Source organism: Delphinapterus leucas, chromosome 18, assembly GCF_059928025.1.
Source record: "Delphinapterus leucas isolate spDelLeu-1000000601 "Yukka" chromosome 18, BTC_Dleu_Yukka2, whole genome shotgun sequence".
Taxonomy (NCBI): Eukaryota; Metazoa; Chordata; class Mammalia; order Artiodactyla; family Monodontidae; genus Delphinapterus; species Delphinapterus leucas.
Genome location: NC_143146.1, coordinates 15281489 through 15306146, shown reverse-complemented (window position 1 = coordinate 15306146; position 24658 = coordinate 15281489). Strand labels below are relative to the sequence as shown.

Below are 24658 nucleotides of genomic sequence, written 5' to 3'. Positions count from 1 at the left end.
CACCAGTGTTTCTGATGCAGTAGACATGGGGTGAGACACAGAATGTGCATTTCTAACAAGTTCCCAGGTGATGCTGATACTGCTAGCCTAGTGACCATACTGTGACAATACACGTCCTACAGGTGTTTTAAATGTAGCAGCAACAGATGTTTCTTGTTAGTTTAGGGCAAAAAACAAAAAAAACCCCAAAAACTTCAACAATTGACTACTTGGTTCAAGCTTGGGACATAAGTTAATACTTTCCCTTTATGGAAGGGGTACAACTGGGATTACTTCAGCAGCAACTGTTTAAATCTGTCTGATACCCTCCTCTCTGCATAGAGTACCTGGGGTACCTACTTAGCCAAGAAACCAGTTGATAATAGATATTTTATTATCTCAGGGAACCTCACTGGCTTTCAACAGCAAGGACATGAGTCAGTTATACCTCTAAAAATAAAAATACAGATCTCTGGAGATGAAAACATTTATTTCAATTGAATTTTGTTTCATTAAAAAACTCTACAATGACATTAAAAAAGAAATAAAATAGAAACATATTTAACTGCCTTTAAAGACCAAATAAACCTCTAAAGACCAAATAAACACATATACATTTCAAATATTTCCACTGTTTTAACAAACCTCAATATTATCCTTGTTGTCATGTCAGTCTCCTGAAATAAGAACCGCGACTATTACACAATTTACTGGACTAAACATTAACCGTATTATTTCTAAATACCAACTGCACTCAGTGTATTCTGGTAGGTTGCTGAGTGTGTGGTTTTTAAGGCTTCATTCTATGAGACATCTGTTTCTCTCTGTTACAGAACCCCAAAACCGGCTATCAGAAGGCATATACGTGTGTGTGTGTGTGTATAATATATATATAAATATATTCCATTTGAGGGCGGTTATGCCTTATTCTGAGAGCACACGTAAAACCAGGACAGTAAAACCTTTAGTAACTTGAACACACCATATCATAGCCACCACCATCAAGAAAAGCTAAGGACCCATAGTTCAAACAAAGTACGGCAGGCCCTAGGAAGTATTGTGGCTTGTTGATCTACTGATCAGAAAGAGCTAAACAAAGTACAGTTAGTGGTCAGAAGTAAACGAACCTAGCTAGGCAGGCTCACGAAAGTGAACCTTCTTGATGCAGCCTGAGAACATACTGCATAAATACAGTCAATGTATGCAACGTCTTTCTGTTTTTCTCACCAAGTCAGGAGAGCCCATGCATGTGATTTAGAAAGGATTTCAATGACGGGCAAAGCAAAAGCCTTATGTCAGCAGAGGGTCAAGAGTCAATTGACCGTCAATTGAGGGTCAATTACAGTTAGCAGCACGGCCTTTTTGAAAGTATCACCAAGCTGAGTCTAAAACTGCAAGATATCACGTAGGAGCCACGAAATCTAGAAGACGATTAATGATAACACGTGTCCATCACTATCAAATCCCCTAGAAGGGCTCCTATTTTCTGAAAGCATTTTCTCTTCCATCTCTTTTAGAAAATATAATTAAATACTGACCTTCTGTATTTTAACCATTTATCTTTTTTTTTTTTTTGGGGGGGGGGGCCTCTCCTACTATAATGCCACTTAAACTAAAGTGTATTTTTTGTTTTTCCTATTAGTTTTTTCTGTACTAGTTTAGCCAGAGGTTTTGGGCAGGGAATAGTGGATCCTACTTATGTTAAAGAAAGTGGTAAGGCAAAATGATAACTTCCACAGTCTTCAAGTAAATAGAATCCCTGATATAACTGGAAAGTAATATGTAATTTGGGGGCAGTAAAAAACATCTATGACAACTTTGTCTTATACCTTAGAAAATGTGCTTTGGCTCTGGAGTCTCTTTAAGGCACAAAACCTGGTAAACAGCTTTTATTGGTGGCCTGTACCTCTGATTTAGATAAGACAAAAAATACTATAACGTATAAATAACAATAATAAATCATTTTGTTAGAGCTTGAAATCATTGGGTAAAGTGGAGGAAAAAAATCCAAATAGACGAACAACTTGTATGTAAATATTTGTTGCTGGTGTAAAAACAAAGTAAAGTGTAGTTTACACAGTGCAAAGACTATTGGAAAATTGTCTTTGGAATAGACTTGACCTCATGGTAGAATCACAGTGCTGTCTCAAAAATTGTTAAGGCTGGGGGCTGTCCATTGGAAGCATTCATAACCACATGCCCATTGTGAGTAATTTCTGGATAATTCCTTTTGAAGTACACCTGAAAAAAAAAAAGACAGGTATAAAAACATGTTTAAAAGTTTTAAAGTCCTCCTCCATAAAGCAGCGCATTTCTTTTGTTTTTTAAATTTATTTATTTAATTTATTTATTTTTGGCTGCACTGGGTCTTCATTGCTGCATGCAGAGCTTCTCTAGCTGTGGCGAGCGGGGGCTACTCTTTGTTGCGGTGCGTGGGCTTCTCACTGTGGTGGCTTCTCTTGTTGCAGAGCACAGGCTTCAGTAGTTGTGGCCTTGGGCTCAGTAGTTGTGGCTCGTGGGCTCTAGAGCACAGGCTCAGTAGTTGTGGCACACGGGCTTAGTTGCTCCGTGGCATGTGGGATCTTCCCGGACCAGGGCTCGAAACCCTGTCCCCTGGATTGCCAGGTGGATTCTTAACAACTGCGCCGCCAGGGAAGCCCCAAGCAGTGCATTTCTATGTCCACTTTTCATGTGAAGCAATCCCATCACTAGTGGAGGAACAATTGAAAAAACCAGGGACGTATTTATTCTGTGGAGGAAGTAGCCCCATTAAAACCCTCAGTGGGGCTGGGCCTAATGCCAAACAACCTGTAGACCCACTTGAGTTCTGATCATTCTGATTCACAGATATGCTTTATCACTACATTAAATTGATAAGTGAAATCATTTTACTGACTCAAAGCCTGGCGATAAATTAAAAACAGGGTGACAAAGAGGCTGGGAAATCTAGCGTCTGCATGAGGGTTTCTCATTTTCACACACAAAATGAGCACAATAGATTTGGATGTTAATATCAGGTTGCAGTCCCTATATTTTATAAACTCTGATGACAAGCATTGAAACGCTGGCGTATATGTATGAAGTATCCTGGCGTTTAATTTGTGCGGCAAAGCAGTTATAGGGCCTATAGAAATGTGATCTGTGGATAGTGGGATATAAGAATGAAAAGAGCATCAAAAGCTTTAAGAATGACTCAACCAAGCAACTTCTCTAAAATGGAAGATGATACCAAATAATAGGACAGGTCTTTGCCAAGCCTTTGAGTTCTTGAATTCTACCAATTTCTAGCTGAACTGGAAGAGATACAGGTTTTCTGATAAATGTATAGTCAGAACACAATGGAAATGAAATGCTGTCAAGATTGTCTGTTCCACAATCATCAGTTTTTAGTAGCTGTATCGTATCTCAGTTCCTTGACAGATGCACAGAACAAAATGAAATAATGTCAAGTCTTGTGAGCTCTTATCTCTAAATGTGTTTGGGTGAAAAAGGACTTCAAAAGTAATTTTTCTTTCCCCCAAAGAAGAATGTGAAAAGTTTTGTTTGAGTCTTTAAAACAGAAAATGTACCATCTATCTGAGGCTTGCTCGTGTCACGTGCTGAGGTGCTTAGTCATATGAGTTCAGATCTATTTTACAAAACCTGACTCCAAGTACATTTGTGGGTGCTGTCAACAAAGTTATCATGAGAGATAGTGGACGTCACATATGAAATGGAAAAGCTATGAGACACCTACCTTCATATTATGTGTACTTTCTTTTTCTCTTATTGCTTGCATACTTGCTACCCCCAAAACAGCGCTACATATGAAATGCTGTATATTAAAATGTCACTTAAAAGGAGAAAAATAAGAATTTCTCCAAGAATGCTTGGATCCGACTGGATGAAATTCGAGGCTATTTCCATTATAATGCAAGGATTTAAAAATAAAGCTTTTGGGGGAGCTAATTGCAGTTCATCCCCCTCCTCAATTTTTTTTTAAATAGCCATACTTGTGTGGTTAGTATTTATATACTCTGTTGGTGAAAGAAAAAACAGCCAGAAGAGCAGAAGGGAATTAATTTCATTTCCTACTGCCTGACAGCCACCCCTCCCCCATCGACCTGGTTCCTTTCTCCATACCCCTTTCTCAGTGTAATTTTTTATTAAAAATTTTTTATTATTAGCAATTTTTAACCAAAATGGTCTTCATTTCATGGTCTGAAATACTTGGAACTGAATAATGAAAATGAGCTTCCTATGTATAAAATCCTTGATTTGACCTTTCTTTTCCTCATCTGTTGCCATGGTGTAGACTACACTCTGGCTGACAGCACAAGTGAGAGAAGCCATCTTTTTCACAGGGCGGGTTATGAAGGGAGTTGAGATGACTGAACGCTTGATAGCAGAGTCCTTGTGGATGGGTTGAGCCTGGGATGGAGAGGCCCAAACTCACCTCTCTCTCCTGGGACCACTGCTGACCTTGGAAAAATCACTTAAGCTCTCTCTGCACCAGCTGCCTCATTTGTGAAACGAGACAATGACTTACCTCATAGGAACTAATTGATGGCTACAAACTGCAGGTTGAAAACACGCTGAGCTAAGTGTTGGGTGTGATTATGATGCTGCTCAGAGACGTGGTCCCTTAAGTCCACAGAAAGCAGCAGCATCACCCAGCTTAAATGATGAAAACAAAACATCTAGGAGGCCCTTTTGTGAATCTTTTGATTTTTATCTTTCTAGAAGCGCAGGGTCGTAGTTACTACACATTTTATTCAGTAAATATAGTAGCCCGGGAGGCAGAAAATAGTTAAAAGATTACTAACACTTTCTAACCTGTGACTTTGAGAAGTTCCTTAGCCCCTTCTGCCTCAGTTTCTCGATCTGAGGGATAATACTACCATCTCAGAATGGCTTTAATGAGGATTAAAAGAGACAATGCCAAAAAAGTTCAAATTCTGGCCAAGCAGAACATAAGACCAGTGAGTGCTGGGTTTGAGCCTTTTCCTGTCCTTCTTTGGGTTTAGTTCATTATAGTTCCTCCAATGTAGGTTGAAACTAAGTTTAGTATTTAAACTCCAACTTGTAAACAAAGCCACCATCATGAAATTAGATCTTAGTAAAAGCAACAGAGCAATAAATGCTCCCCTGCACGGATAAAGGCCAGCAACCAATGGTTCAATATATGTAGAATTATGGTTCAAGAATCTGTCCATTCATTCTCCCTGAACTGCACGGCCCTAGTTCAAGCCCAGCAACCCTCAAACCCCTCATCTTTAAAGCAGGTCTAACTTTGTGGACATACTGACAGATATATTATCAAAGTTAAAGAGTGCTGGAGAGTAAGAGACGATTTCTCCTTTTAACTTAACGGAATATTGGATTTTTTCCTCCCCTTATCCTCTCAGAAATCACTCTCAACAGCAAGGATAGTGGGAGATTAATAAGTAAGCCCGGGGCTTCCCTGGTGGCGCAGTGGTTGAGAGTCCACCTGCCGATGCAGGGGACATAGGTTTGTGCCCTGATCCGGGAAGATCCCACATGCCGCGGAGGGGCTGGGCCCGTGAGCCATGGCTGCTGAGCCTGTGCGTCCGGAGCCTGTGCTCCGTAACGGGAGAGGCCACAACAGTGAGAGGCCCATGTACCAAAAAAAAAAAACAAAAACAAAAACAAAAACAAAAACAAAACCAAGCAAGCCCAATATCTGATGAAATCAGGAATCATTTGAAATCACAACTGACAAAATATCTAGATGGACTGCCTTATGCAACTGGATCCAATGGGCTCTAGCAAGACAGAGAGAAAGTACCTAAAGAGAGCAGATCTCAGCAATCATGGGAGAGCACAGTTGTCCAATTAACTGGCGAATTCTAAGGTGTCCATGAGGAATCCTATAGAATCACCATCTTTGCCTAAAGCATGAACACTGGTAAGGTCCTAGGACAAGAGAGATTCTGAAATGCAAGCAGCATTGTAACTGCCCATCTCTGAAGGCTAGGGAGGAGTACAGGCTAAATGAATATGTATTATCAATTTCTCTCTCACACTCACTCTCTTTCTCTGGATCATGGGGAATGCTTCTATGTTAAGCAGAGGGAATACCCTTTAGTCTGAAATGATGTGCTAGCCACAACTATCTAGCAAATATATGGTCTTAAAAAAACGAAATTAAAAAGTGAGTAGTAGGAATAATAATAAATAAAAAAGTAATACAGAATTTGTAAAACACACAAACAAAAAATTAGGAAAAGTAACAGGATAAGCACATGATGGATGAAAGAAGTAATCACTGAACAGATGAAAATTATGAAAAAAATAATATTACATATTTAAAGAAAATGTAGTAGAATAATCAACCCGTGGAGGCAGAGATCTGAGAGTACAGGAAAACACGGCACAGCAACAAAAGATGAGACATGAATTGACAGATGCCAAAGTGAAAAGGAAGATAAAAACGAAAACATCAAAGAAATGACAGTTCTGAAGGCTGCACAAAGATCAGTCACTACCGAACAAACAATATGAGACACGGAGGATAGAACTGAGAAAGCAAGTCTAATAATTATAAATTAATAAAAATTTTAAAAAGATTAAGGAAATAATAGCTTTACGAAACAAAGGACAATATATACATTATAGATATTTGTAAAGAGAATCCAATCAACTAAAACAAATTCAAAGGTATAATTCAAATAAACTCCCTAAAATAAAAGACTAGAAGCTAGTGACCAAGAGTCTGTGATGTTCTAGGAAAAACAAATGACTTTCAAAACAGAAAAAGAATCCTCTGAGTATCCAGGAAAGATCAAGTTATGTCCAATGTGGCCTTAGACTCCTACACGTGAATAAACAATGCTGGAAGACCTTATAGCAAAGATTACAACACAATAAGTGAAAGGACGTGTGATCCAAGAATATTATAACCAGAAATATAAACTGGTGATGTAGCATAAAAATATTTCATATAGGTGACCCTTGAGCAATGTAGGGGTTAGGGACCCTCCACATAGTCGAAAATCCAAGTAAAACTTTACAGTTGCTCCTTCATATTCACAGTTTCACATCATGCATTCAACCAACTGCAGATCATGCAGGATTATAGTACATATTTACTGGAAAAAAAACATATACGTGGACTCCTGCAATTCAAATCCCTGTTGTTCAAGGGTCAACTCTATAGACAATAAGGCGGGGATTCTTAACTCCAATGACCCTCCTTTATGATGGTATAGAGATTTGTTTTCAACCTTTCATTTGTACTGCCACCCACAATAGTAAATACACTTAACTTTACTTTGAGTCTCAGTACAGATTCACAATCTGTATCTATATTTATCTATCCTGAAAGGAGTTTCATGAAATATTTACTATTACTATGAAAGATACATTGCTCCTTTTCTTCTATTCCATTCTTTCCTATTTCATTTCTTAAAGCATGCTGGTCGTGACTGATTAAATGGATTTCTCAGCCCCACTAGTGAATCAAACCACTAAGGTGTAAAAACACAATACCAGAGGACAAATTTTAGCCAACTAAGAGATGGAAAAAGTATCATTTAGTACAAGTAAGTAAAATAATAGAGGTTTAAGGATTTTTAAAGATATGAAGATAAACAGTAGAAGAAAATTAAAATCTGATGGGAGAAGGGGGAGAGGGAAGATATGACATCATTGTTCATAATGGGGAGCCAAAAATAAGAAATAAAGCATTCTTAGAGGAAATGAAAGGAACATACATAAAACAATGAGCAAAGAAACACAAATTACAGGCTAAAAAAAATTTTAAAAACAGAGCACTAAAAACTCACAGTAGAACACGACTGAACTAAGATAAAACGTAACTATAATCTCAATAAATGTAAATGGCCTAAACTCGTATATTTGTGGGGGGGAGGTGCCTCACGTGCTAAGATTAAATCTCAGAGCTAAACCTAACTACATGCCATTGCAAGAGACGTATCTGTAATCTGCTATTAAAAGATAATCAGAGGAATCCCCTGGTGGTCCAGTGGTAGAGAATCCATCTTGCAATGCAGAGGACACCAGTTCGATCCCTGGTCACACAACTAAGCCTGTGCGCCACAACTACAGAGCCCATGCACTCTGGAGCCCACACGTCACAACTAGAGAGAAGCCTGCACACACACCACAATGAAGCGAAGAGCTCACGTGTCACAGTGAAAGATCCCGCATGCCACAACTAACACCCAACGTAGCCAATAAATAAATAAATATTAAAAAAAAAAAAAAAAAAAAAAAAAAAAAAAGACTATCAAAGACTGGGACTTCCCTAGTGGTCCAGAGGAGGTTAAGACTCCGCGCTTCCACTGCAGGGGGAGTGGATTTAATCCTTGGTCAGGGAACTAAGATCCCACATGCCCCACAGCATGGCCAAAACAAAAACAAAAACAAAAACAGTCAAAGACATACCAGGCAAATGAAAACAACGTGAAAAGGGGAACTCAATTTAATTATGAACCATATTGGATTTAGGGCCAAGACCATTAAATGAATCAATGAAAGGCACTTTAAAATAGTAGAAAATATAATTCATACTGATAACAAAAGTCAAGAATATATTTGTGCACTGAAAAAAGTCATATCATCAAAATTATAACAACCAAAGAAAGCAGGAAGTACAAAGTGAAACTTGGTAGCATGAGACTAATTCACCTAGTCCAAGTTACATTAAACGGACCAAAATAAATAAGGATAGAGAAGAACTAAATAATGTAATTAAGTAGATCTAATTAAAAATGAAGCTCTATAACTTAAACAGACGATAGCCCATCTTTTTAAATACCCACAGAACACTCACAAAAATTGCCTATTTACCAGAACACAAAAAAAGTATTAAGAAATATTGTTTCTTGGGGGAAACAGGACAAACAACATTTTTTGATCATAAGGTACTGAGACTGATGAGGAAAACAGAAACAAATAAACATGAAAAAACTCCAACCCCCAGGAAGTTTTCAAGATATCCTTCTCAAATAATTTGTGGACCAAAGAGGAAAAGAAAGCCAGAATCGCAGAATCTATACAAAAAACCTAACTATGATGAAAGCACTACACACCAGAACCTGTAGGATATATCTAAAACAGTATTCAGAGAAAAGTTCACAGCCTTGAAATATTTATATTAATAAATAAGAAAAAATAAAAACAAATGCATTCAGGAAGTAAGCAACAATAAAATAAACCAAAGAAAGAAAGATAACAGAAGGTGATAAATTATAAAGAAGAATACAAATAGTAAGTGAACTAGAGCTCCTCTTGTGGGGAAATAAACATAAAACTGTAACAATTAATTAGAAGGGAAAATGAGGAGTAGGGAATGGAGAAAGCATAAATACCATGTAGCCATTAAACAGAATGAGATAACTATGCACATAGATATAATATCCAATGAAAAAAGTAAGGAAGAGCTATCGTTTGTGCTTAAAAACAGGAAGGCCACATTGGCACAAATTATTACTGAAGCACAGGACATGTCAAGAGAATAGTCAAAGATGGTGCTGGAGCTCCACCCCGGGGGAGGAGCTGTGTAATGACAGGAATGGTAAAGTGACTTAAATTTCATTTATAAAATTTTAAAACCTATTCTAAAAAAGTAAAGTTTTTGAATTTTGTAGCATGAGACACATCATTTCTTTAAGAACTGATCATTAAAAATAAAATTTAATTATTTAGAGTCTCTAATGCTACTTAGAAGAACTGTGGGTACATTTTCTTATTGGGAGATAAGGGTTGAATCTATAGCCTGAAAAAAAAATGATGCGACTTTTATCTTATAAAATGCTCAATATTCACAAAGCACTCTCTCATCTGATTCTTGTAATAAGTGTGAAGGAGCCGGGCAGTGCTGTAATCCTTGCACTACATACAGGCGAGGACCCTGAGGCTCAGAGACCTTGGGCAACATAAGAGGTCATGAGGTTGCTAAGTGCCTCCTGCACTATTCAAACCAGTCCAGGGTCCTAGATCTAGGATATTAGGATTTCATAATTTTGGGGTTGTATCTGGTGATAAAACGAATAGATAAAATGAAACCTCTGTTACACACTGGCAACAAAGAAACTTCAAAAAAGCCTCAATCAGGTCTGCTTCATCACAGAAGAAAACGAATGATAGGCATTTATCCTTTGTTATGGGATGAATTGTGTCCCCTCCAATTTTTTTTTTTTTTTTGGGTCTGTGTTGGGTCTTTGTTGCTGCACGCGGGCTTTCTCTAGTTGCGGAGAGCGGGGGCTACTCTTAGTTGCGGTGCACGGGCTTCTCATTGCGGTGGCTTCTCTTGTTGCGGAGCATGGGCTCTAGGCATTCCGGCTTCAGTAGCTGCGGCACGCAGGCTCAGCAGTTGTGGCGCACGGGCTTAGTTGCTCTGCGGCATGTGGGATCTTCCTGGACCAGGGCTCGAACACGTGTCCCCTGCATCAGCAGGTGGATTCTTAACCACGGCGCCACCAGGGAAGCTCCCCCCTCCAATTTTATATGTTCAAGTCCTAAACCCACCAGTTGTTCAGAATGTGACTGTATTTGGAGATAGGGTCTTTATAAAGGCGATTCAGTTAAAATGAAGTCATATAAGTGGCCCCTAATCTAATATGACTGGAGTCCTTATAAGAAGAGGCAATTAGGACACAGGCACGCACAGACGAAAGATCATGTTTCTTTCTTTTTTCTCTTTCAAAGAGAAAAAAATGGCATCTACAAGCCAAGGAGAGAGGCCTCAGAGGAAATCAATCCTGCCTATACCTTGACCTCAGACTTCCAGTCTCCAGGGCTGTGAGAAAATCAGTTTCTGTTAAGGTGCCTACTCTGTGGTACTTTGTATGGCAGCCCTAGCAAACTAATGTACCCTTCAGCTTTATGTATCTGAAAGGTACTTTCTCTCATGGATCATCTAAAAGGGTCAATCAGACAGTGACTCAGCTTGCGTGCACCATTTTCAGAGAATCAACTATGTAGTCAAGAAAACATGACTTGGATGCACGTTTTCCCAGATGTTGAGTTTTCGTTTCAAATGAATGAATTCTGTTCTGTTAAGAGTGAAAAGCTTGTTGACTTAGGCTAATCCTCCCGGTGTTACAGCTCTGAACGATAGCTGATGCTTGCACATTTAAACAATTGACAACCTGACAGCTTGTTCTCCTAAGAGGATCAAGCATATGTAGAAATAACGTCAAGAAGATACTCAACTGAGATGAGAATCAGGATATGTTATTTTGCTATGTCTTTCCGAAGAAGTGACCTGAGCCAGTGGCAGGACTGAAATCCAAGAGTGATGTTCTGTCTCCCTGTGAACTTGGGTGACTGGCCCCGCCTTGGCTACCACATGAAAGGAGCAGCGTTCTCAGGCTTGACACAGAGCAGAGTGCCTAGGGTGGAACTCAGCCTCCCCCACCAATTCACTCCCTGCACTCCCTGGACCAGCTCTGTGACCTTAGGTGAGCCCTGGACCCAGTCTCCTCATCCATGACCTGGGATAAGAAAGGACCGTGATGAGAATTAAGTGCAATCATACATGTCAGAAGTATGTAAAATAAATTATAAAGAACTACACAAATGTACCCCTGATATTGTTTAAGTACATGCAGGATTACTATACCAGGAATCACAAGATATCTAATTCTATGACCTATGTCTATTTTTCTATGTATGTTACACTTGATTTAAAACATTTATTGGAAGAAAAGATTTCTAATCCTGTGTCTGCTGCACGGTAGCAGCATCACTACTTGTATATATATGGACACTTCCTTCTAAGGGGGCTTTAGCTTCCTTACCTGTAAAATGAAGGTGTTGAACTTACGTACCTACCTAAATGCTGTGATCTATTTCTCATTGCTCAATGTTTGATAATATACAATCATTACATATTTTCTAAGTGGAGACTTTTGACTCACACGTGAGGACACATGTGTCTGATGTGAAATGCCTAAGGTCAAAGAAAAAAGGGTTTGTGAGATTCCTGGCTGTTCTGTGACTAGGTTATATAGGGAATCCCAAATAATTATTGGATGTTAGGAGGGAAGCTCTGACTGGGAGACACTCTAGCAGGTGAAAGCGCTCTGTGAATTTCATGCATTAAAAAATATAGGGCTCCAAGTGCAACTTCTCTCTATTTACATACAATATAAGTACTTATGAAAAGTTCAGAATACAATCTTCCGTGGTCCCTAAACTCTTCAGCCAGCTCTGTGACCCAGCACAATTTCCTACATTATAAACAGTGGAAGGTACCGCTCTTCATTTCTAAGGAGGAGGAATGAGATAGAACAATGACAGAGAATTCAGGCCACATTTCAGATAAATGTTTCATATAGAATTACTTAGATACTGGGACATGTTTTCTTTTCCCGGTTTTGTTTGTTTGTTTGCTCGTTTAGGTTGTGGCACATGGGATCTTCGTTGTGGCATGCAGACTCTTAGTTGCGGCATCCTAGGCTTCTTAGTTGTGGCATTCGGACTCCTTAGTTGCAGCATGCGTGTGGGATCTAGTTCCCCAACCAGGGATCAAACCTGGTCGGCCCTTGCAGGCTGTTCCCGGGCCCCCTGCATTGGGAACGCAGTCTCACCCACTGGACCAACCAGGGAAGTGCTGCAACTGGCAACTGTTGGATCCAGTATTCTGTATATGCCTATGATGTCCAATTGGTTAACTGACTGACTATTCAGATCTCCTGTATCCTGACCTAGTTTTCTTCTTGCTCTATTAATCTGATAGAAAGTTGTTTTCATGCCTCCCACTGATTGTGGATTTTTCTATTTCTCCTTGCGGCTTTATCCATTTTTGCCCTTCTTTTTAAAAAATAAGCTATTTTACTATTTTGAAGTCTTATAATGGGAGCATACAAATTTCTAATTCTATCTCTTGTTGGTAACGTTATGGGACGTTTTCTTTAAGAGATATTTTAAATACTGAAAGAGTACTTTTATTCGACTTACAAGTGAAAATCTGGGAAATGCAGAAAAGTATAAAGAAGGAAAAATGCACCCATAATTTAACACCCGGAGGTAAAGTTTTGACGGAAAGCCTCAAGACATCCATTCCGAGGCCTCAGCCCACCCCAACCCACCCATCAGAAAGGGCAAGAACAGCAGACCTTTCTTCTCACCCTCTATCCTTCCATCAATCCCACTCCTATCTTATTCCAGAGAGAATTACAGCTGGCTGCATGACAGTGGCTAAGTCCCTTACCAGACCTCAGTTACCACATTTGTAGTATGAGATACTACCACCTCACCCTTGTTAGAGAGATACCAGGTGACCTGAATGCTACTCATCGAGCACCTTTCTCACACCATGTACAGTGCTTAGTGCTTCCACACACCTCACCTGTGGAAACGCTTTGTAAACCTTCAAGCGCCATTCAGACTACAGTGTTAGGGCTACCGTGAATTCTTGATTTATCCTGATGACAATTTCATCTTCTAGAAGGTACAGGAAGCATAGGGGGGCAACCAGACCTAATTCTAAACAACGAAGAATTAGGGGGAAAGTGACAGCTATCACGTAGGAGTTTTCTTTACAGTTAGAAGCCAGAAGAGACCTACACCTTTCCCTGGTAGATCTTTCTAGACCCAATTCGTAATATTCCACTCCAATTCTTCTTCTCAAACTCTCAAATCTCCTGCATGTTCCCTGACAGCATCATAAATGTGCTAAGCACCAATCGTAAGAATGTGAAGGGTCGGCAAAATGAGTGTTCTGTGCTCTGTGAGATCTGACCCCAGAGTCCAAACGTGTGGAAGCTCCAATCCGAAATCTCTCTCTCGTGCGCACACACGTCCTGCATCCCGCCCCCACCAGTTCTGCAGATTCTCAGCAGACGTGTCCTCCCCCTGCAATGTACTCTTAAGGTGCAGTCACGAAGCTTTGTCTCTGGAGGCTTATCATTGAAAAGGGCACAGAGTGCTTGTTACCAGACCCCTGGTGCCAGATCCTGAGGAGTGAACCCTGGAGACGAACCTTAATTACAACTCCCTGCAGCGGGCTCACCTGTTTTGCTGTTTCAGTGACGGCAGCGGCCTCAGCCTTGCCCAGTTGTTGCACCATCTTGTAAAATAGGCCGTCTCTATTTTGTAGCAAAACATATGGCTCATCATATTCTTTCAGTCTCCCTGAATCCAAAACCTGTTAATCAGCAGGAAGAAGCCCATGAGCACACAATGTTTTGCAGTAACATATTATAACTCAGACAATATTTCCGAAAGGGGTAAGACAGCGAGAATAGAATCTATCTGGGTGGTAGGCCTGGCTGGTGTTTAAACGGTTTGATTACCCTGTTTTACTAGGCAGACAAAGGCCTAACCCGACCTTTTATTATTATAATGTTATAGGAAGAAAATGAAAGTTTTAGACTATGATTAGGGGCACTCAGCAGAATGTGGCATTTTATATGCTGCCCAGGGCATTTGCGGTTGTTATCATTAGTTAGTGCTTTTAAGCTCTCAGACTCTTGAGCTTTGAGGGCTATTTATACAGATACACAGAGCTGGGAAATTTCTTGATTCAAGGAAATCAAACTCAATTTAGCAAAAAATTAGGGTGATGTCATAGAAACTGATGGCGGAGAGCAAATGAACGCCCGAGTTGGTTTCACAGAATCTGAGCAATTTTGGGGACAATAGGTAAATGCTTCCGGAATTTCCTTAGGGCCCTGGAATATTTCAGCTAAGTGGGGATAGAATCTTTTGCCAGAGAGGTTAAGGTGCTTCTTGAAGTTAGCTTTGGTAGTAGCTTATCCTCCTGAGAGTGAAAAGCTGGCAATAAGAGTGGCTACCTAAACAGCTTTAGCAGGATTGCTCTGCACAGAAGAAAATCTCCAGAAATCCAATTTTCTCTTTGGATAAGTCTAAAGAAGCAATTAAGAAACTGAGCTCCAAATTCCAGTGATCACGGCCTGCACAGCACACGGGGGCAGCCCAATCTGAATTACCAAGGATCTGAATCTGTTTCCACAAATTATCTTTCCTTGCTTCTTGTTCTTTCTTCAGCTGCCTTCCTTTCACCCATTTTATTGCTCATTAATATGTCCACTAATTGGAAACTGAAAGGAAGAGGAAAAGGCTCTTAACTCTGCCTTTCTACTTATTAGTGGCTTTGGTTAATGGTTTCAGAGGGAAAAAAAAGAATCCGAAATAATTGGCCCAAATGACATACCTAGGAAAACAGTTTTGATGTTAAGTGGTACTTAGTTCTTCATTTAGATCATATTTAGAGTAAATGTATCGTAAGAGAATACGATGAAACCCTAAGCAGGACACAGGTTGTTCTTCCACATCTAGGTATTAACAGTTAATTTGGTCCCAGGGTATTCAATCGGAAACATTTATTAACTCTCATAAAGGCCATTTCCCTGTTAAACTTTTACTGCTAAGAATCACTGCTAACAGCAGGTCTCTCAAAAGAGTTTAAGAATAACTGAATCTGTTACATCCACGTAATTACTAAAATGTCGTATAATTTGGCATGCCAATTTAGATGCCCTGAATGTGTAATTTTACTTATGCGTAGCATTATAGAGCATAACCATTCCTCCTGACGGTGAAGAAGGAAAAAAATGCAATTTTAAAACATAGGTCTCTCTCATGCCAAAGACAAAGTAAATAATTATATCAAATTACTTCACACAACGAAGAATTTTACATTCTTCAAAAGCAACAACTTTTAAAAATCACCACTTCAGAGTTGGTGGAAATGAGTTCTCTGACTATAAAGACTTTATATATTTTTTAGGGGAAGTATTATTAATATTTTGTCCTTGTCCAACTTTCTACTTTATTTACTAAAATTTGAATGAATAGCAAATCTTTTCATTTTCTTTCATATTGTCTAAAATACATGATTCCACTGAGGTGAGTAGTTCTCAGGATTGACTAATATCTAAGAAAGGCAAAGCCAGAAAAACATTAACACTCTCAAAAAACAATAGGATCAACAATATAAATGGCAGAAAGATCTATTTTGACCCTTATAAGCATAAGCAACGTAATGACTACGCATAAGGACAGCTTTCAAATTTTTTTTGTCAGGGGTGACAAATTAGTTTCTGGTTTTCATTCATCTGGGAAAACATTACTAAAAAGAGGTCTCAGTTGAGGAAGAAAGGCAAAGAATATTAAACCGTAAGACTGTCTATAAACGGAAGAGGTGGAATCCAAGTTTCCTGGCCCTGGTGTTGGTTCTTCATCATCCATTTCCAAAGAATTCTCTAACTGCAGACAGTGAATATGTTGAACACAGGCAACAGTATTGTTAGAGCAACTGCAGATTTTCACATGCTTCCTTTGCTCACACTTCTAGGGAGACTCCACGGTGATATGAAGACTGGAGTGTGCAGGGACTGGAGGGAAAAGCTGTGCTATTGGCTGAAGAGAAAACAGGTCACAAGCAACCAGCTAATCCTAAAAACTACAGGAAGAAGCCTTTAAGGTAGAGATAGTTGTTGAGTCTTAGGAGGAAGAGGATTTCTGATTTGTCTGTCTTGCTCCACTGTTTTGTGGCAACAGAGAAAGTAAGGAAGATTCCATTAGCTGTCATTATGACTTCATCATGTTGAATAAACTTAAAATTGAGAGAACATCTTTGCAAAATAGAATTTTTAGCCTGACACATTAATGGTGCTTAATGAACCCAAACTGGGTAAATCCATTTGGAGAGCCAACACATAAACATAGCTATTAATTAGGTCACAGTTGTTTCCCAACAAGCCTTTTGCTTAATTTACTTACAGTAAACAAAACCATATCCATCCGACTTTGTGCAGAAGTATTCACCAGTGCAACAAAATGTAATTATTACACCTTAAGCACTTGTAATTACATGACTTTATGGTGATAACTCTGTTGGTTAGGCCCTTCATTAGCATCTGTCACTTCCCCAGCCGCTCCCCGAGGCTGGCCGCCCACCCTCTGGAACATCAGGATATGCAGCAGATTGACTTGTCTTTATGCCCTTAAAGCTTTAGGAACAGACAATCACTGGCTTCCTGAAAAGCAAACAGGAAGAGGCATCCCTTGCAGATTTTGGGGGTTCAGTTCCTGAACACCACAAAGATATGAATATCACAATAAATTGGTTCACATGAATTTTCTGGTTTCCCAGGGCATACAGAAGTTATGTTTATAGTACACGGTAGCCTATCAAGTGAACAATAGCATTATGACTGAGAAAACAATATACACACCTTCATTTAAAAATGCTTTATTGCTAAAAAAACACTAACCATCATCTGAGCCTTCAGCAAGGCGTAGTAGTAACACCAGAGATCAGTGATCACGGATCACCAAAACAAACGCAAAGACAGTGGAAACAGTGAATGTGAAATAGTGCTGAGAATTACCAAAATGTGACACAGAGACATGGAGTGAGCACATGTGTTGGAAAAATGGCACCGATAGACTTTCTTGCCTTAGGGTTGCCACAGACCATGTGCTTCACAGATGTTGTAAAAAATGCAACATCTGAGAAGCACAATTAAACAAGGTATGCCCATATTTCTAAATCAAGCAAGCAAAAAAAAATTGCCACAAAAATCAAAGGTGTGGGAAAGAACATCATTTATGAGATTTTTGCACAAGTGAAAGCCAACTGGTAATCAGGAGCTCCAGAACAACATAAAAGGTTTACGCCTAGGGTGGATGGGACCACAGAGAACAATTCCCCAGCTCTGAAGCTAGGGGATGCACGTCTCTTGGGTCCCCTGAGGTCTAAGGAGTCAGCAACTGCAACCAGCTTGGACCAAGATGTAAACAAGTGGCCATGTTTACATTTCCTGGTGGGACCTCCCTGCAACATCACCGATGACCCTGACCAGGGAGCCCTAAACTGAAGGTCTGCCAACACAGGAGTGCGAAGGGCAGCTCCACGGTGAAGGGCAAGGTCCACCACAGAAAACAATGTTGGTCATCATCGCAGAGGTGACAGGTTCCAATGAGAACCCTTGCATTTCCCTTCTCCCAATGGACTCCTTCTTCCCCATTCGCTCAGACGATCAGGCCAGAAACCAGCATCGACTCCTCTCTCTTCCCTCGGATCCCACGTTCGATCCATCACACAGTTCACTTGGCTCCGTTTTTTCGTCTATCCCAAATCCAACCATCTCACCATTTCCACTGCTAGCACCTTAGTCTAAGCCAGCAATATTAAAAGAGAGGGCAAAATTATAAGAGAGAGTGAAAACTGCATTTGGAGAACTGAAAGACCATCAGTGTGGTTTTAGCTCTAAAGGAAAGAGCACAGTGAGACAAAACTAGAAAGGTGGGGAGGGGCCGAGCTGTAAACCACTTTGTAAAACCATGTTAAGGATTTGTTCAGAAAAACTGAGAGAAAAATTTGAGACTCTAGAAATTTACCAGAATATACTGGTACATAAAGCATTAAACAAATGGACATATTTTGATAATGGCAACAAAGCTGCTTGGCTAAGGTGATACAGATGTTCACACCTGTGGATCAAGTGCTGATGGATAAGATTTAGGAGTGACCAGCTGACATGTCTGCAAATTCTGTCCCTTCTCACTGTTTCTTTAACCCATCTTATATTCCACGGTGACAGTTTTTCTAAAAATTAGATAATAAAAGAAACCAGCTACCATAAATGCTGTAATACCAAAAACCAAAAATTGATCTCCAGGTTACATTTAGGAGCAATGATTAAATTCCGTGGATCCCCCAACGGAACTGGATGGAGATCAAGCCACCATTCTGCTGCTGCCTCGAAATACTGACAAAGGGCTTGAAATAGGTAAACTACACAGCATCATTCATTTCTTGTGGAAGAAAGATGCTTTGAGGGACAGTCTGGAAAATACAATGCTGAGACATGAGACCAACAAATCGAAAAGTAAAGAACAGAAATAAAAGGATACTTTTCCAACTGGCATTCAAGAACACAAAATGAGGGACTAAGGCTGATCCATGCTAAACAATGTTCCTGGTTTCTAAGTGTCACTGTCCTGCAATCTTGGAATGTCACCTGGTCCCGCGCAGAAGACTGCCGGTGGGGCCTGCTTCCTACTGTGATGTGCTAGTCCAGATGACCAGACACACTGCTTGGAGCCCAGAGCATCCCTTTGGTTGGGGATGCCCCACTCCTGTCGTCTGCCTCCCCAGAGCTCATTTCTGTGCACGTCCAGCTCGGCGGAGGGAGGCTAGTGGCGCTGCTTCAGTGCTGACAGACTGGTCAGTTCCCCCACTGAGGATCCCACCTGACAATGCACATGAAGTAGCGTGGGAGGTGACATTCCAGAAACTGCCCAAGAAGTCAAAAGGGACACCTCCATTATCACTGGACACAAGGGACTTTGGGCATTACTGATCGTATATTACTACCTTAGTACGGACCATCAAAATCACTAGTTAACTGCATCTGTTGCCTCTTATGACTTGTGCAGGCTTTCTTTATCTACTTACTTCATCACTAATGAGCATCGCTGGATATGGTGGTACCTTGTGACAACAGTTATCATCTGTAAGATGAGCAGAAGCAGCTCATTGCCACAGGCTGGGGGTTAGCCTGAAAATAACTTGCCTTCTTTTGGGCTTATTTGCAGTCAAAGGTTTTTCCTTTGAGGGATGATTATCTTATCATTTTATAAAGCCACACCCTAAGATATACTGACACTCAACAAGCAACAGAGGGAAAGGACAAAGAGAGAGAAAAGTAAAAGAGGGAGGAAGGAAGGAAATAAAGCTAAATAAATGAACATTAAGTTACTAAGAAAGACAGAGCCAATCAAATCTGGAAGGAAGATACTAGACAAATATACGGAGACCAAAGCTTGGAGTCGGCTATGTGTGCAGTGCCCAGATCTATTGTGAAAGAGACTTGCTAGTTAGGTCTGCAGATCTGTCCTAGATAGTTGCTTCCTAACATTACTTACACAGTGTTCACTTTCATTTTCCCATGACTCCAATTCCTATATAGTAAAATTTCCTAAATTAAATCCGTTCTGTTGAAATACTTTCTTTTTCTCACTAGGCCTTTCTTCTCATAGACTCCCCTCTGACAGGAAATCTTGTGAAAGTCCCAACAGCTGAGAAATTCTGCAACCGTACCCAACAACCTCTTGGCAGTCTAAATGAAAGGCTAATTTTTTGATTAAGGGAATCTAAAAATCTGAAAAAATAACTGACAAAGGAAGAATGACTGTGTTCTAGAACACTGAAATATGAAGCTGTGTCTTGGGTTTGGAGTATTTTCGTGGTTGGCCATCTTAATGAAAAATACCATTTCAAATAAACTTTTAATAGGAAAATGTGAAATTACTGGATATATTATTTAATAGCATATTCTGAAAGTGTAGGTAAGTACTTGAGTTACTGTCAGGAATGAGAGGAAAACTTAAGAGAAAATTAACTTATTGGAGGTTCCTATCATGTTTGCTGTGGAAGGATACACTGACAAAACTGAACATAAACGGGAATGACTGATATTCCACAGGTGAGGGTCTTACCATTATCCTGTCGCTGTCGATAATGGTGTTCAATCTGTGTGCAATGGTTAGCACAGTGCACTGGGCAAATTTCTCACGGATTTTTTTTTGTATTAACTCATCAGTCCTGGAAACAAAGAAGTTGAATTTAGTTCAGTAAAGACAGAAATAGCAGACTTAGGACTTAAAAAAAAAAAAAATCACATATTTTTATAATGTTTTAAAAAATCAATACTTCAAGACATAATATTGCTCTTCAAAAACTGAGTATAAAAAGTCTCCTTAGAAGATTTTTCATAAAACAACGCAAGATAGTCTTCCCTCGAAATTACTTGAAACTATCAGGAGCTGGATTCAGGAATCTAGCTCTCTTAGGATGCCTAGTAACAACACCACCATATAACAGGTTTTGATTTCTTCCTTTGTTTTCTGCAATTAATGTTATCAAGAGATATCTGTGGGGAAAAGAGAATGCTTAGAACATTTCTCAGCGACATTAAATGTTTTCCATTTACCACATTTAAAATTCAGATTCCAAGTTTCACGGACCTCAACTCCATACCTTGGATCCACATTTGCTGTGGCTTCATCAATAATCAATATACGATTTTTCCTGAGAATAGCCCTGGCTAGGCACACCAATTGTCTCTGTCCAACACTAAAGTTCGATCCTGATTCTGCCAATTCAGTATCCATTTTACCAGGAAGATCTTCGATGGCTTCTTTAAGTTGTACCTGTGGATACAGAAAGAAGAACGACATTTTCCTAAATGAACTACTAATGAAGGAGACAAGCCTTTTAGACATTAGAGCTTTGAAGTCCTCAGGACTTCTTAGGTATCTTACATGTACAGCCAGGTGATGGGAAGAGCTCCTTCCACATAGCGTCCACTGAGAAAGATGGTAGAGTCAACTCAGGACAGAAAGATCTCATTGTCCCCCATCACCGCCACATGACACCCACCAGAAACCCCACCTAGGGATTAGTTAAGGAAGTCTCTCAAAAAATAAAGCTATTTCTCCCAATGTGATCTAAACAGGATCTTTAGGGCTGATAGGAGTCAGTACACTACAGGGAAAGAACATTTTTTTAAATTATTGTGGGAAGTATGGTTCTCTAGAGACATAATCTCATCAGCACTTTACCATGCTGGAAGGTCTAAAGGTTTAAAAAAAAAAAAAATTCAGACTATGACAAACTGTACCACAGTAAACCTTGAGCCTATTTGGGGGATGCTTCTTTCCCAAGTTTAACACCATACTGCTAGACCAGTCAAGGGTATTTTACTTCAATTTCATTAATGTTTCATAGTGAATGAAAACTCATGAAAAACAGGACACAACATAAAGTTTTATTTCCCCCAGACTATGGGTATAGATGGTGTTTAAAGCAGTGGATTGTTATAAGATTAAACTGTACTACAAGATTTAAATAAAAAAAACAAACAAACTTTTAACTGCCAAAGAGAATCTGCCTTCAGAAACCAGAATTACTGGCAGGAAAAACTGTAGGGCCGAATCAGCTTGCTCAGAGTCCAAGCTCATCCATATAAACTGCAGATTTCACAGCTAACCTTGGAGAGGTGACACTAAATGACAAAACGTACAAATTCAAAACAACAACAATGTGAGCAATTGGTCACTGGGATTTACACAAAAACAACAACAATAAAAACGCAATTAAAAAAAAAATAAACAAGCCACACTTCTCTGAAATGAAGAGATCAAGCAAATATTCAGTAACTGTTTATTAAGTGTTTACTTTCTAAAAGCAAAAGACTGCGCTAGGTTGTATGAGGAATTAAAAACCCATGTATGGTTTAGAAGTCTAGATATAGTTTCTGCCATCAGTAGCTTAGAATCAATTTTCAGAACTAGGGCACATGCACAGAATAATTAGTATTAAAATATACAAACCATCAGCACCCTACCATTCAGAATCCTTTTCATGCAAGAGTAAGGAAATTCAAAGAAGTGGTCCAAAGTGAAACACTACACAAATGAGAGAAAATCCTCTAGAAATGAACGTATCCATATAAAAACTGAGCAAAAGGGCCAGGGTTCTGTTACCTGCATTCATGCTGCAGCATTAAAATGACATGATTGCCAATTAATAATTATTATCACATTCCAAATGTAGAGTTCACCTTTATACAATTTTTTTTCTAAAACTTCACAGCATGTTATTAGTATGATTTCAATTATCTTTCAGTTAATAATGAAAAACTATCATTGTATCCACTTAGTAGATGTTCCCTAAGACCAGAGGAATAAGATGAATGTTGCAGGGTAATTAGGATAATTAATTCACTAGGTCACTATTAGAATTAAAACTCATAATTTTAACTTCTAGTTTGGTGCTCTGCTAAGGACAAAATAATCTATCTAGTTGCTTTGGGTTCTAGGGCAAATGCTAAAAAGCATGACGCATCATGTTGTCGGTTTCCATCGTCGTCAGTACACACATTTTAACTGCACCGCGTCATCAGTATTCTCCTAGGAGGTGAACAAAGTCAGTTAAACCTATAAGCTCCCCTTAATTACCTGCAATGCTATAAATGCCCATCCATATATATTGATGTTAACAAATTAATTACATTTTATAAATTACCTCTTCTAAGGCATTCCACAGTTCCTCATCCGTATGCTCATTAAAGGGATCCAGATTTTTCCTCATTGTTCCAGTGAATAAAACAGGTTCCTAAGTGCCACAAAATAGGGAATGTTATTACTGTAGCTTATTTTCATTTTACACGAATGCTTACAGAAAATAATTAAAATACCGAAGAAAAATTCACTATAATCATTAGTAATAAGGTTGCAAATGCCTCTTTACAAAATTTTATCTCTATTAACTTTCCATTTTATAAAATGTGCTCCAAAATATCTTCCAGACCACTGAACACTAATAACAGAAGACAGTGTTGAGGTGTATCACCTGAAGAAGAAACGGAAGAAGAGAAAGAAAGGTTTGAGTTTTTAAAAAAAATGCCTTCCTGGTAATAGCTACTTAAACAGAAACAAACGAAAAGGAAAGAGGATATAATTATTTGAGGAAGGTTACATCAAGAGCTATATAAGTTAACTGCCAATCCTGGTAGGATACTGGAAAATGCCAAGAGCATGATTAGTTGAAGTTTGTGGCTCAAAGCAGAATTGCTAAATATTTGCACGTTTGAACTGGAATATTTTCTTCATTCCTAAAACAGCCTTCAGGGATAGGGAATCTCTCCACATGTGTGAATGGAACATCTCCATATGTGCAAAGAGAATGTCAGCTACTGGGGCCTGTGGCACCTCTGGTTCATGAGGATTTGGCCTCTGATCAGGCATCAGCTGATCCCCATGTTCTCTCACCAGTGCATCAGGATTACATGCTCACAGAACCTCATTATTAACTGCAAGGCCAGGATGACCTGAAACCCACTGTGACCTGTGTCATAATGAAACTATTCTGATTTAAATAGCTCTTCCTATTCACCTGCTCCAGGAGGAACCACAAGGAAATTACTCTGCAAATATACGCCTCTCGCGGGGTTTCAAGAGAGAATCTTGTATGTAAACTCATGTAGGCCACTTAAGTTTTCTTCTGGAAGGCTCTAGTAAGCCAGGGCACAAGATTATTGGCAACAGAGAAGAGCCCAATGGTCTTGGGGCTGGACTATTCCTCCTCACTTCACAAAAGGCTGAGAAGAAAGAAGACAGACATTTCTTTTCCCTAGCCAAGAAGAATGACACTCAGAGAGACTCCAGTCCGTTCTTTCCCTATTGTCTTAGTTTTAAGCCTGGGGAGAGAGAAATGCATGAAAACACAGGGTGTGCCACGGAAAAGATGCACGCCTAAGCAAAATCCAAAACTGAAGACACTATAAAGGCAGCTTTCTTTGCACAAAGTTGATCAAGTGGCTGATACACTCCAAAAGCACTGAAATCACTGGTCATACGATGTTTCAGAATGATTACTGAATTGAACTGAAAAACCCAAGACCCAAGTTCCTCGTCAGGGGAATAACTATCATTCCACTTCAGAGTTTTATAAAAAAGTTTTTTATTCTTTGTAATTATCAACTCTAAGGTTCTAATAAGCCAGGCGATTTTTCTTCTTTTATCTGTGTCCATGAGGTTTACACTAACGATGTGGCCAGAAGAGGGGAGGCCGGTCCCCAGTATTCCACCCTCTCCCTTGACTCTTCTCCACAGTCACCACTTAAGGCTCTAAACCATGGGCAGGATGCTACTGTGAGGCCCCAAATGA

At 39.5% G+C, this 24658-nt stretch overlaps 1 protein-coding gene across 1 annotated transcript in view; it reads right to left on the bottom strand.

Moving 5' to 3' along the window:
- Positions 1-450: 450 nt before the first annotated feature.
- The window catches only part of ABCC4 (ATP binding cassette subfamily C member 4 (PEL blood group)), a 217450-nt gene continuing 193242 nt past the window's right edge, over positions 451-24658 (bottom strand). Inside the window, exons 27-31 of the mRNA XM_022576930.3 lie at positions 23015-23104; positions 20966-21138; positions 20425-20530; positions 13964-14098; positions 451-2220 (exon numbers count right to left, since the gene is read on the bottom strand). Coding sequence (XP_022432638.1) covers positions 2113-2220; positions 13964-14098; positions 20425-20530; positions 20966-21138; positions 23015-23104 — 612 coding nt within the window. The 3' untranslated portion in view covers positions 451-2112. The remainder of the gene's footprint in view (positions 2221-13963; positions 14099-20424; positions 20531-20965; positions 21139-23014; positions 23105-24658) is intronic.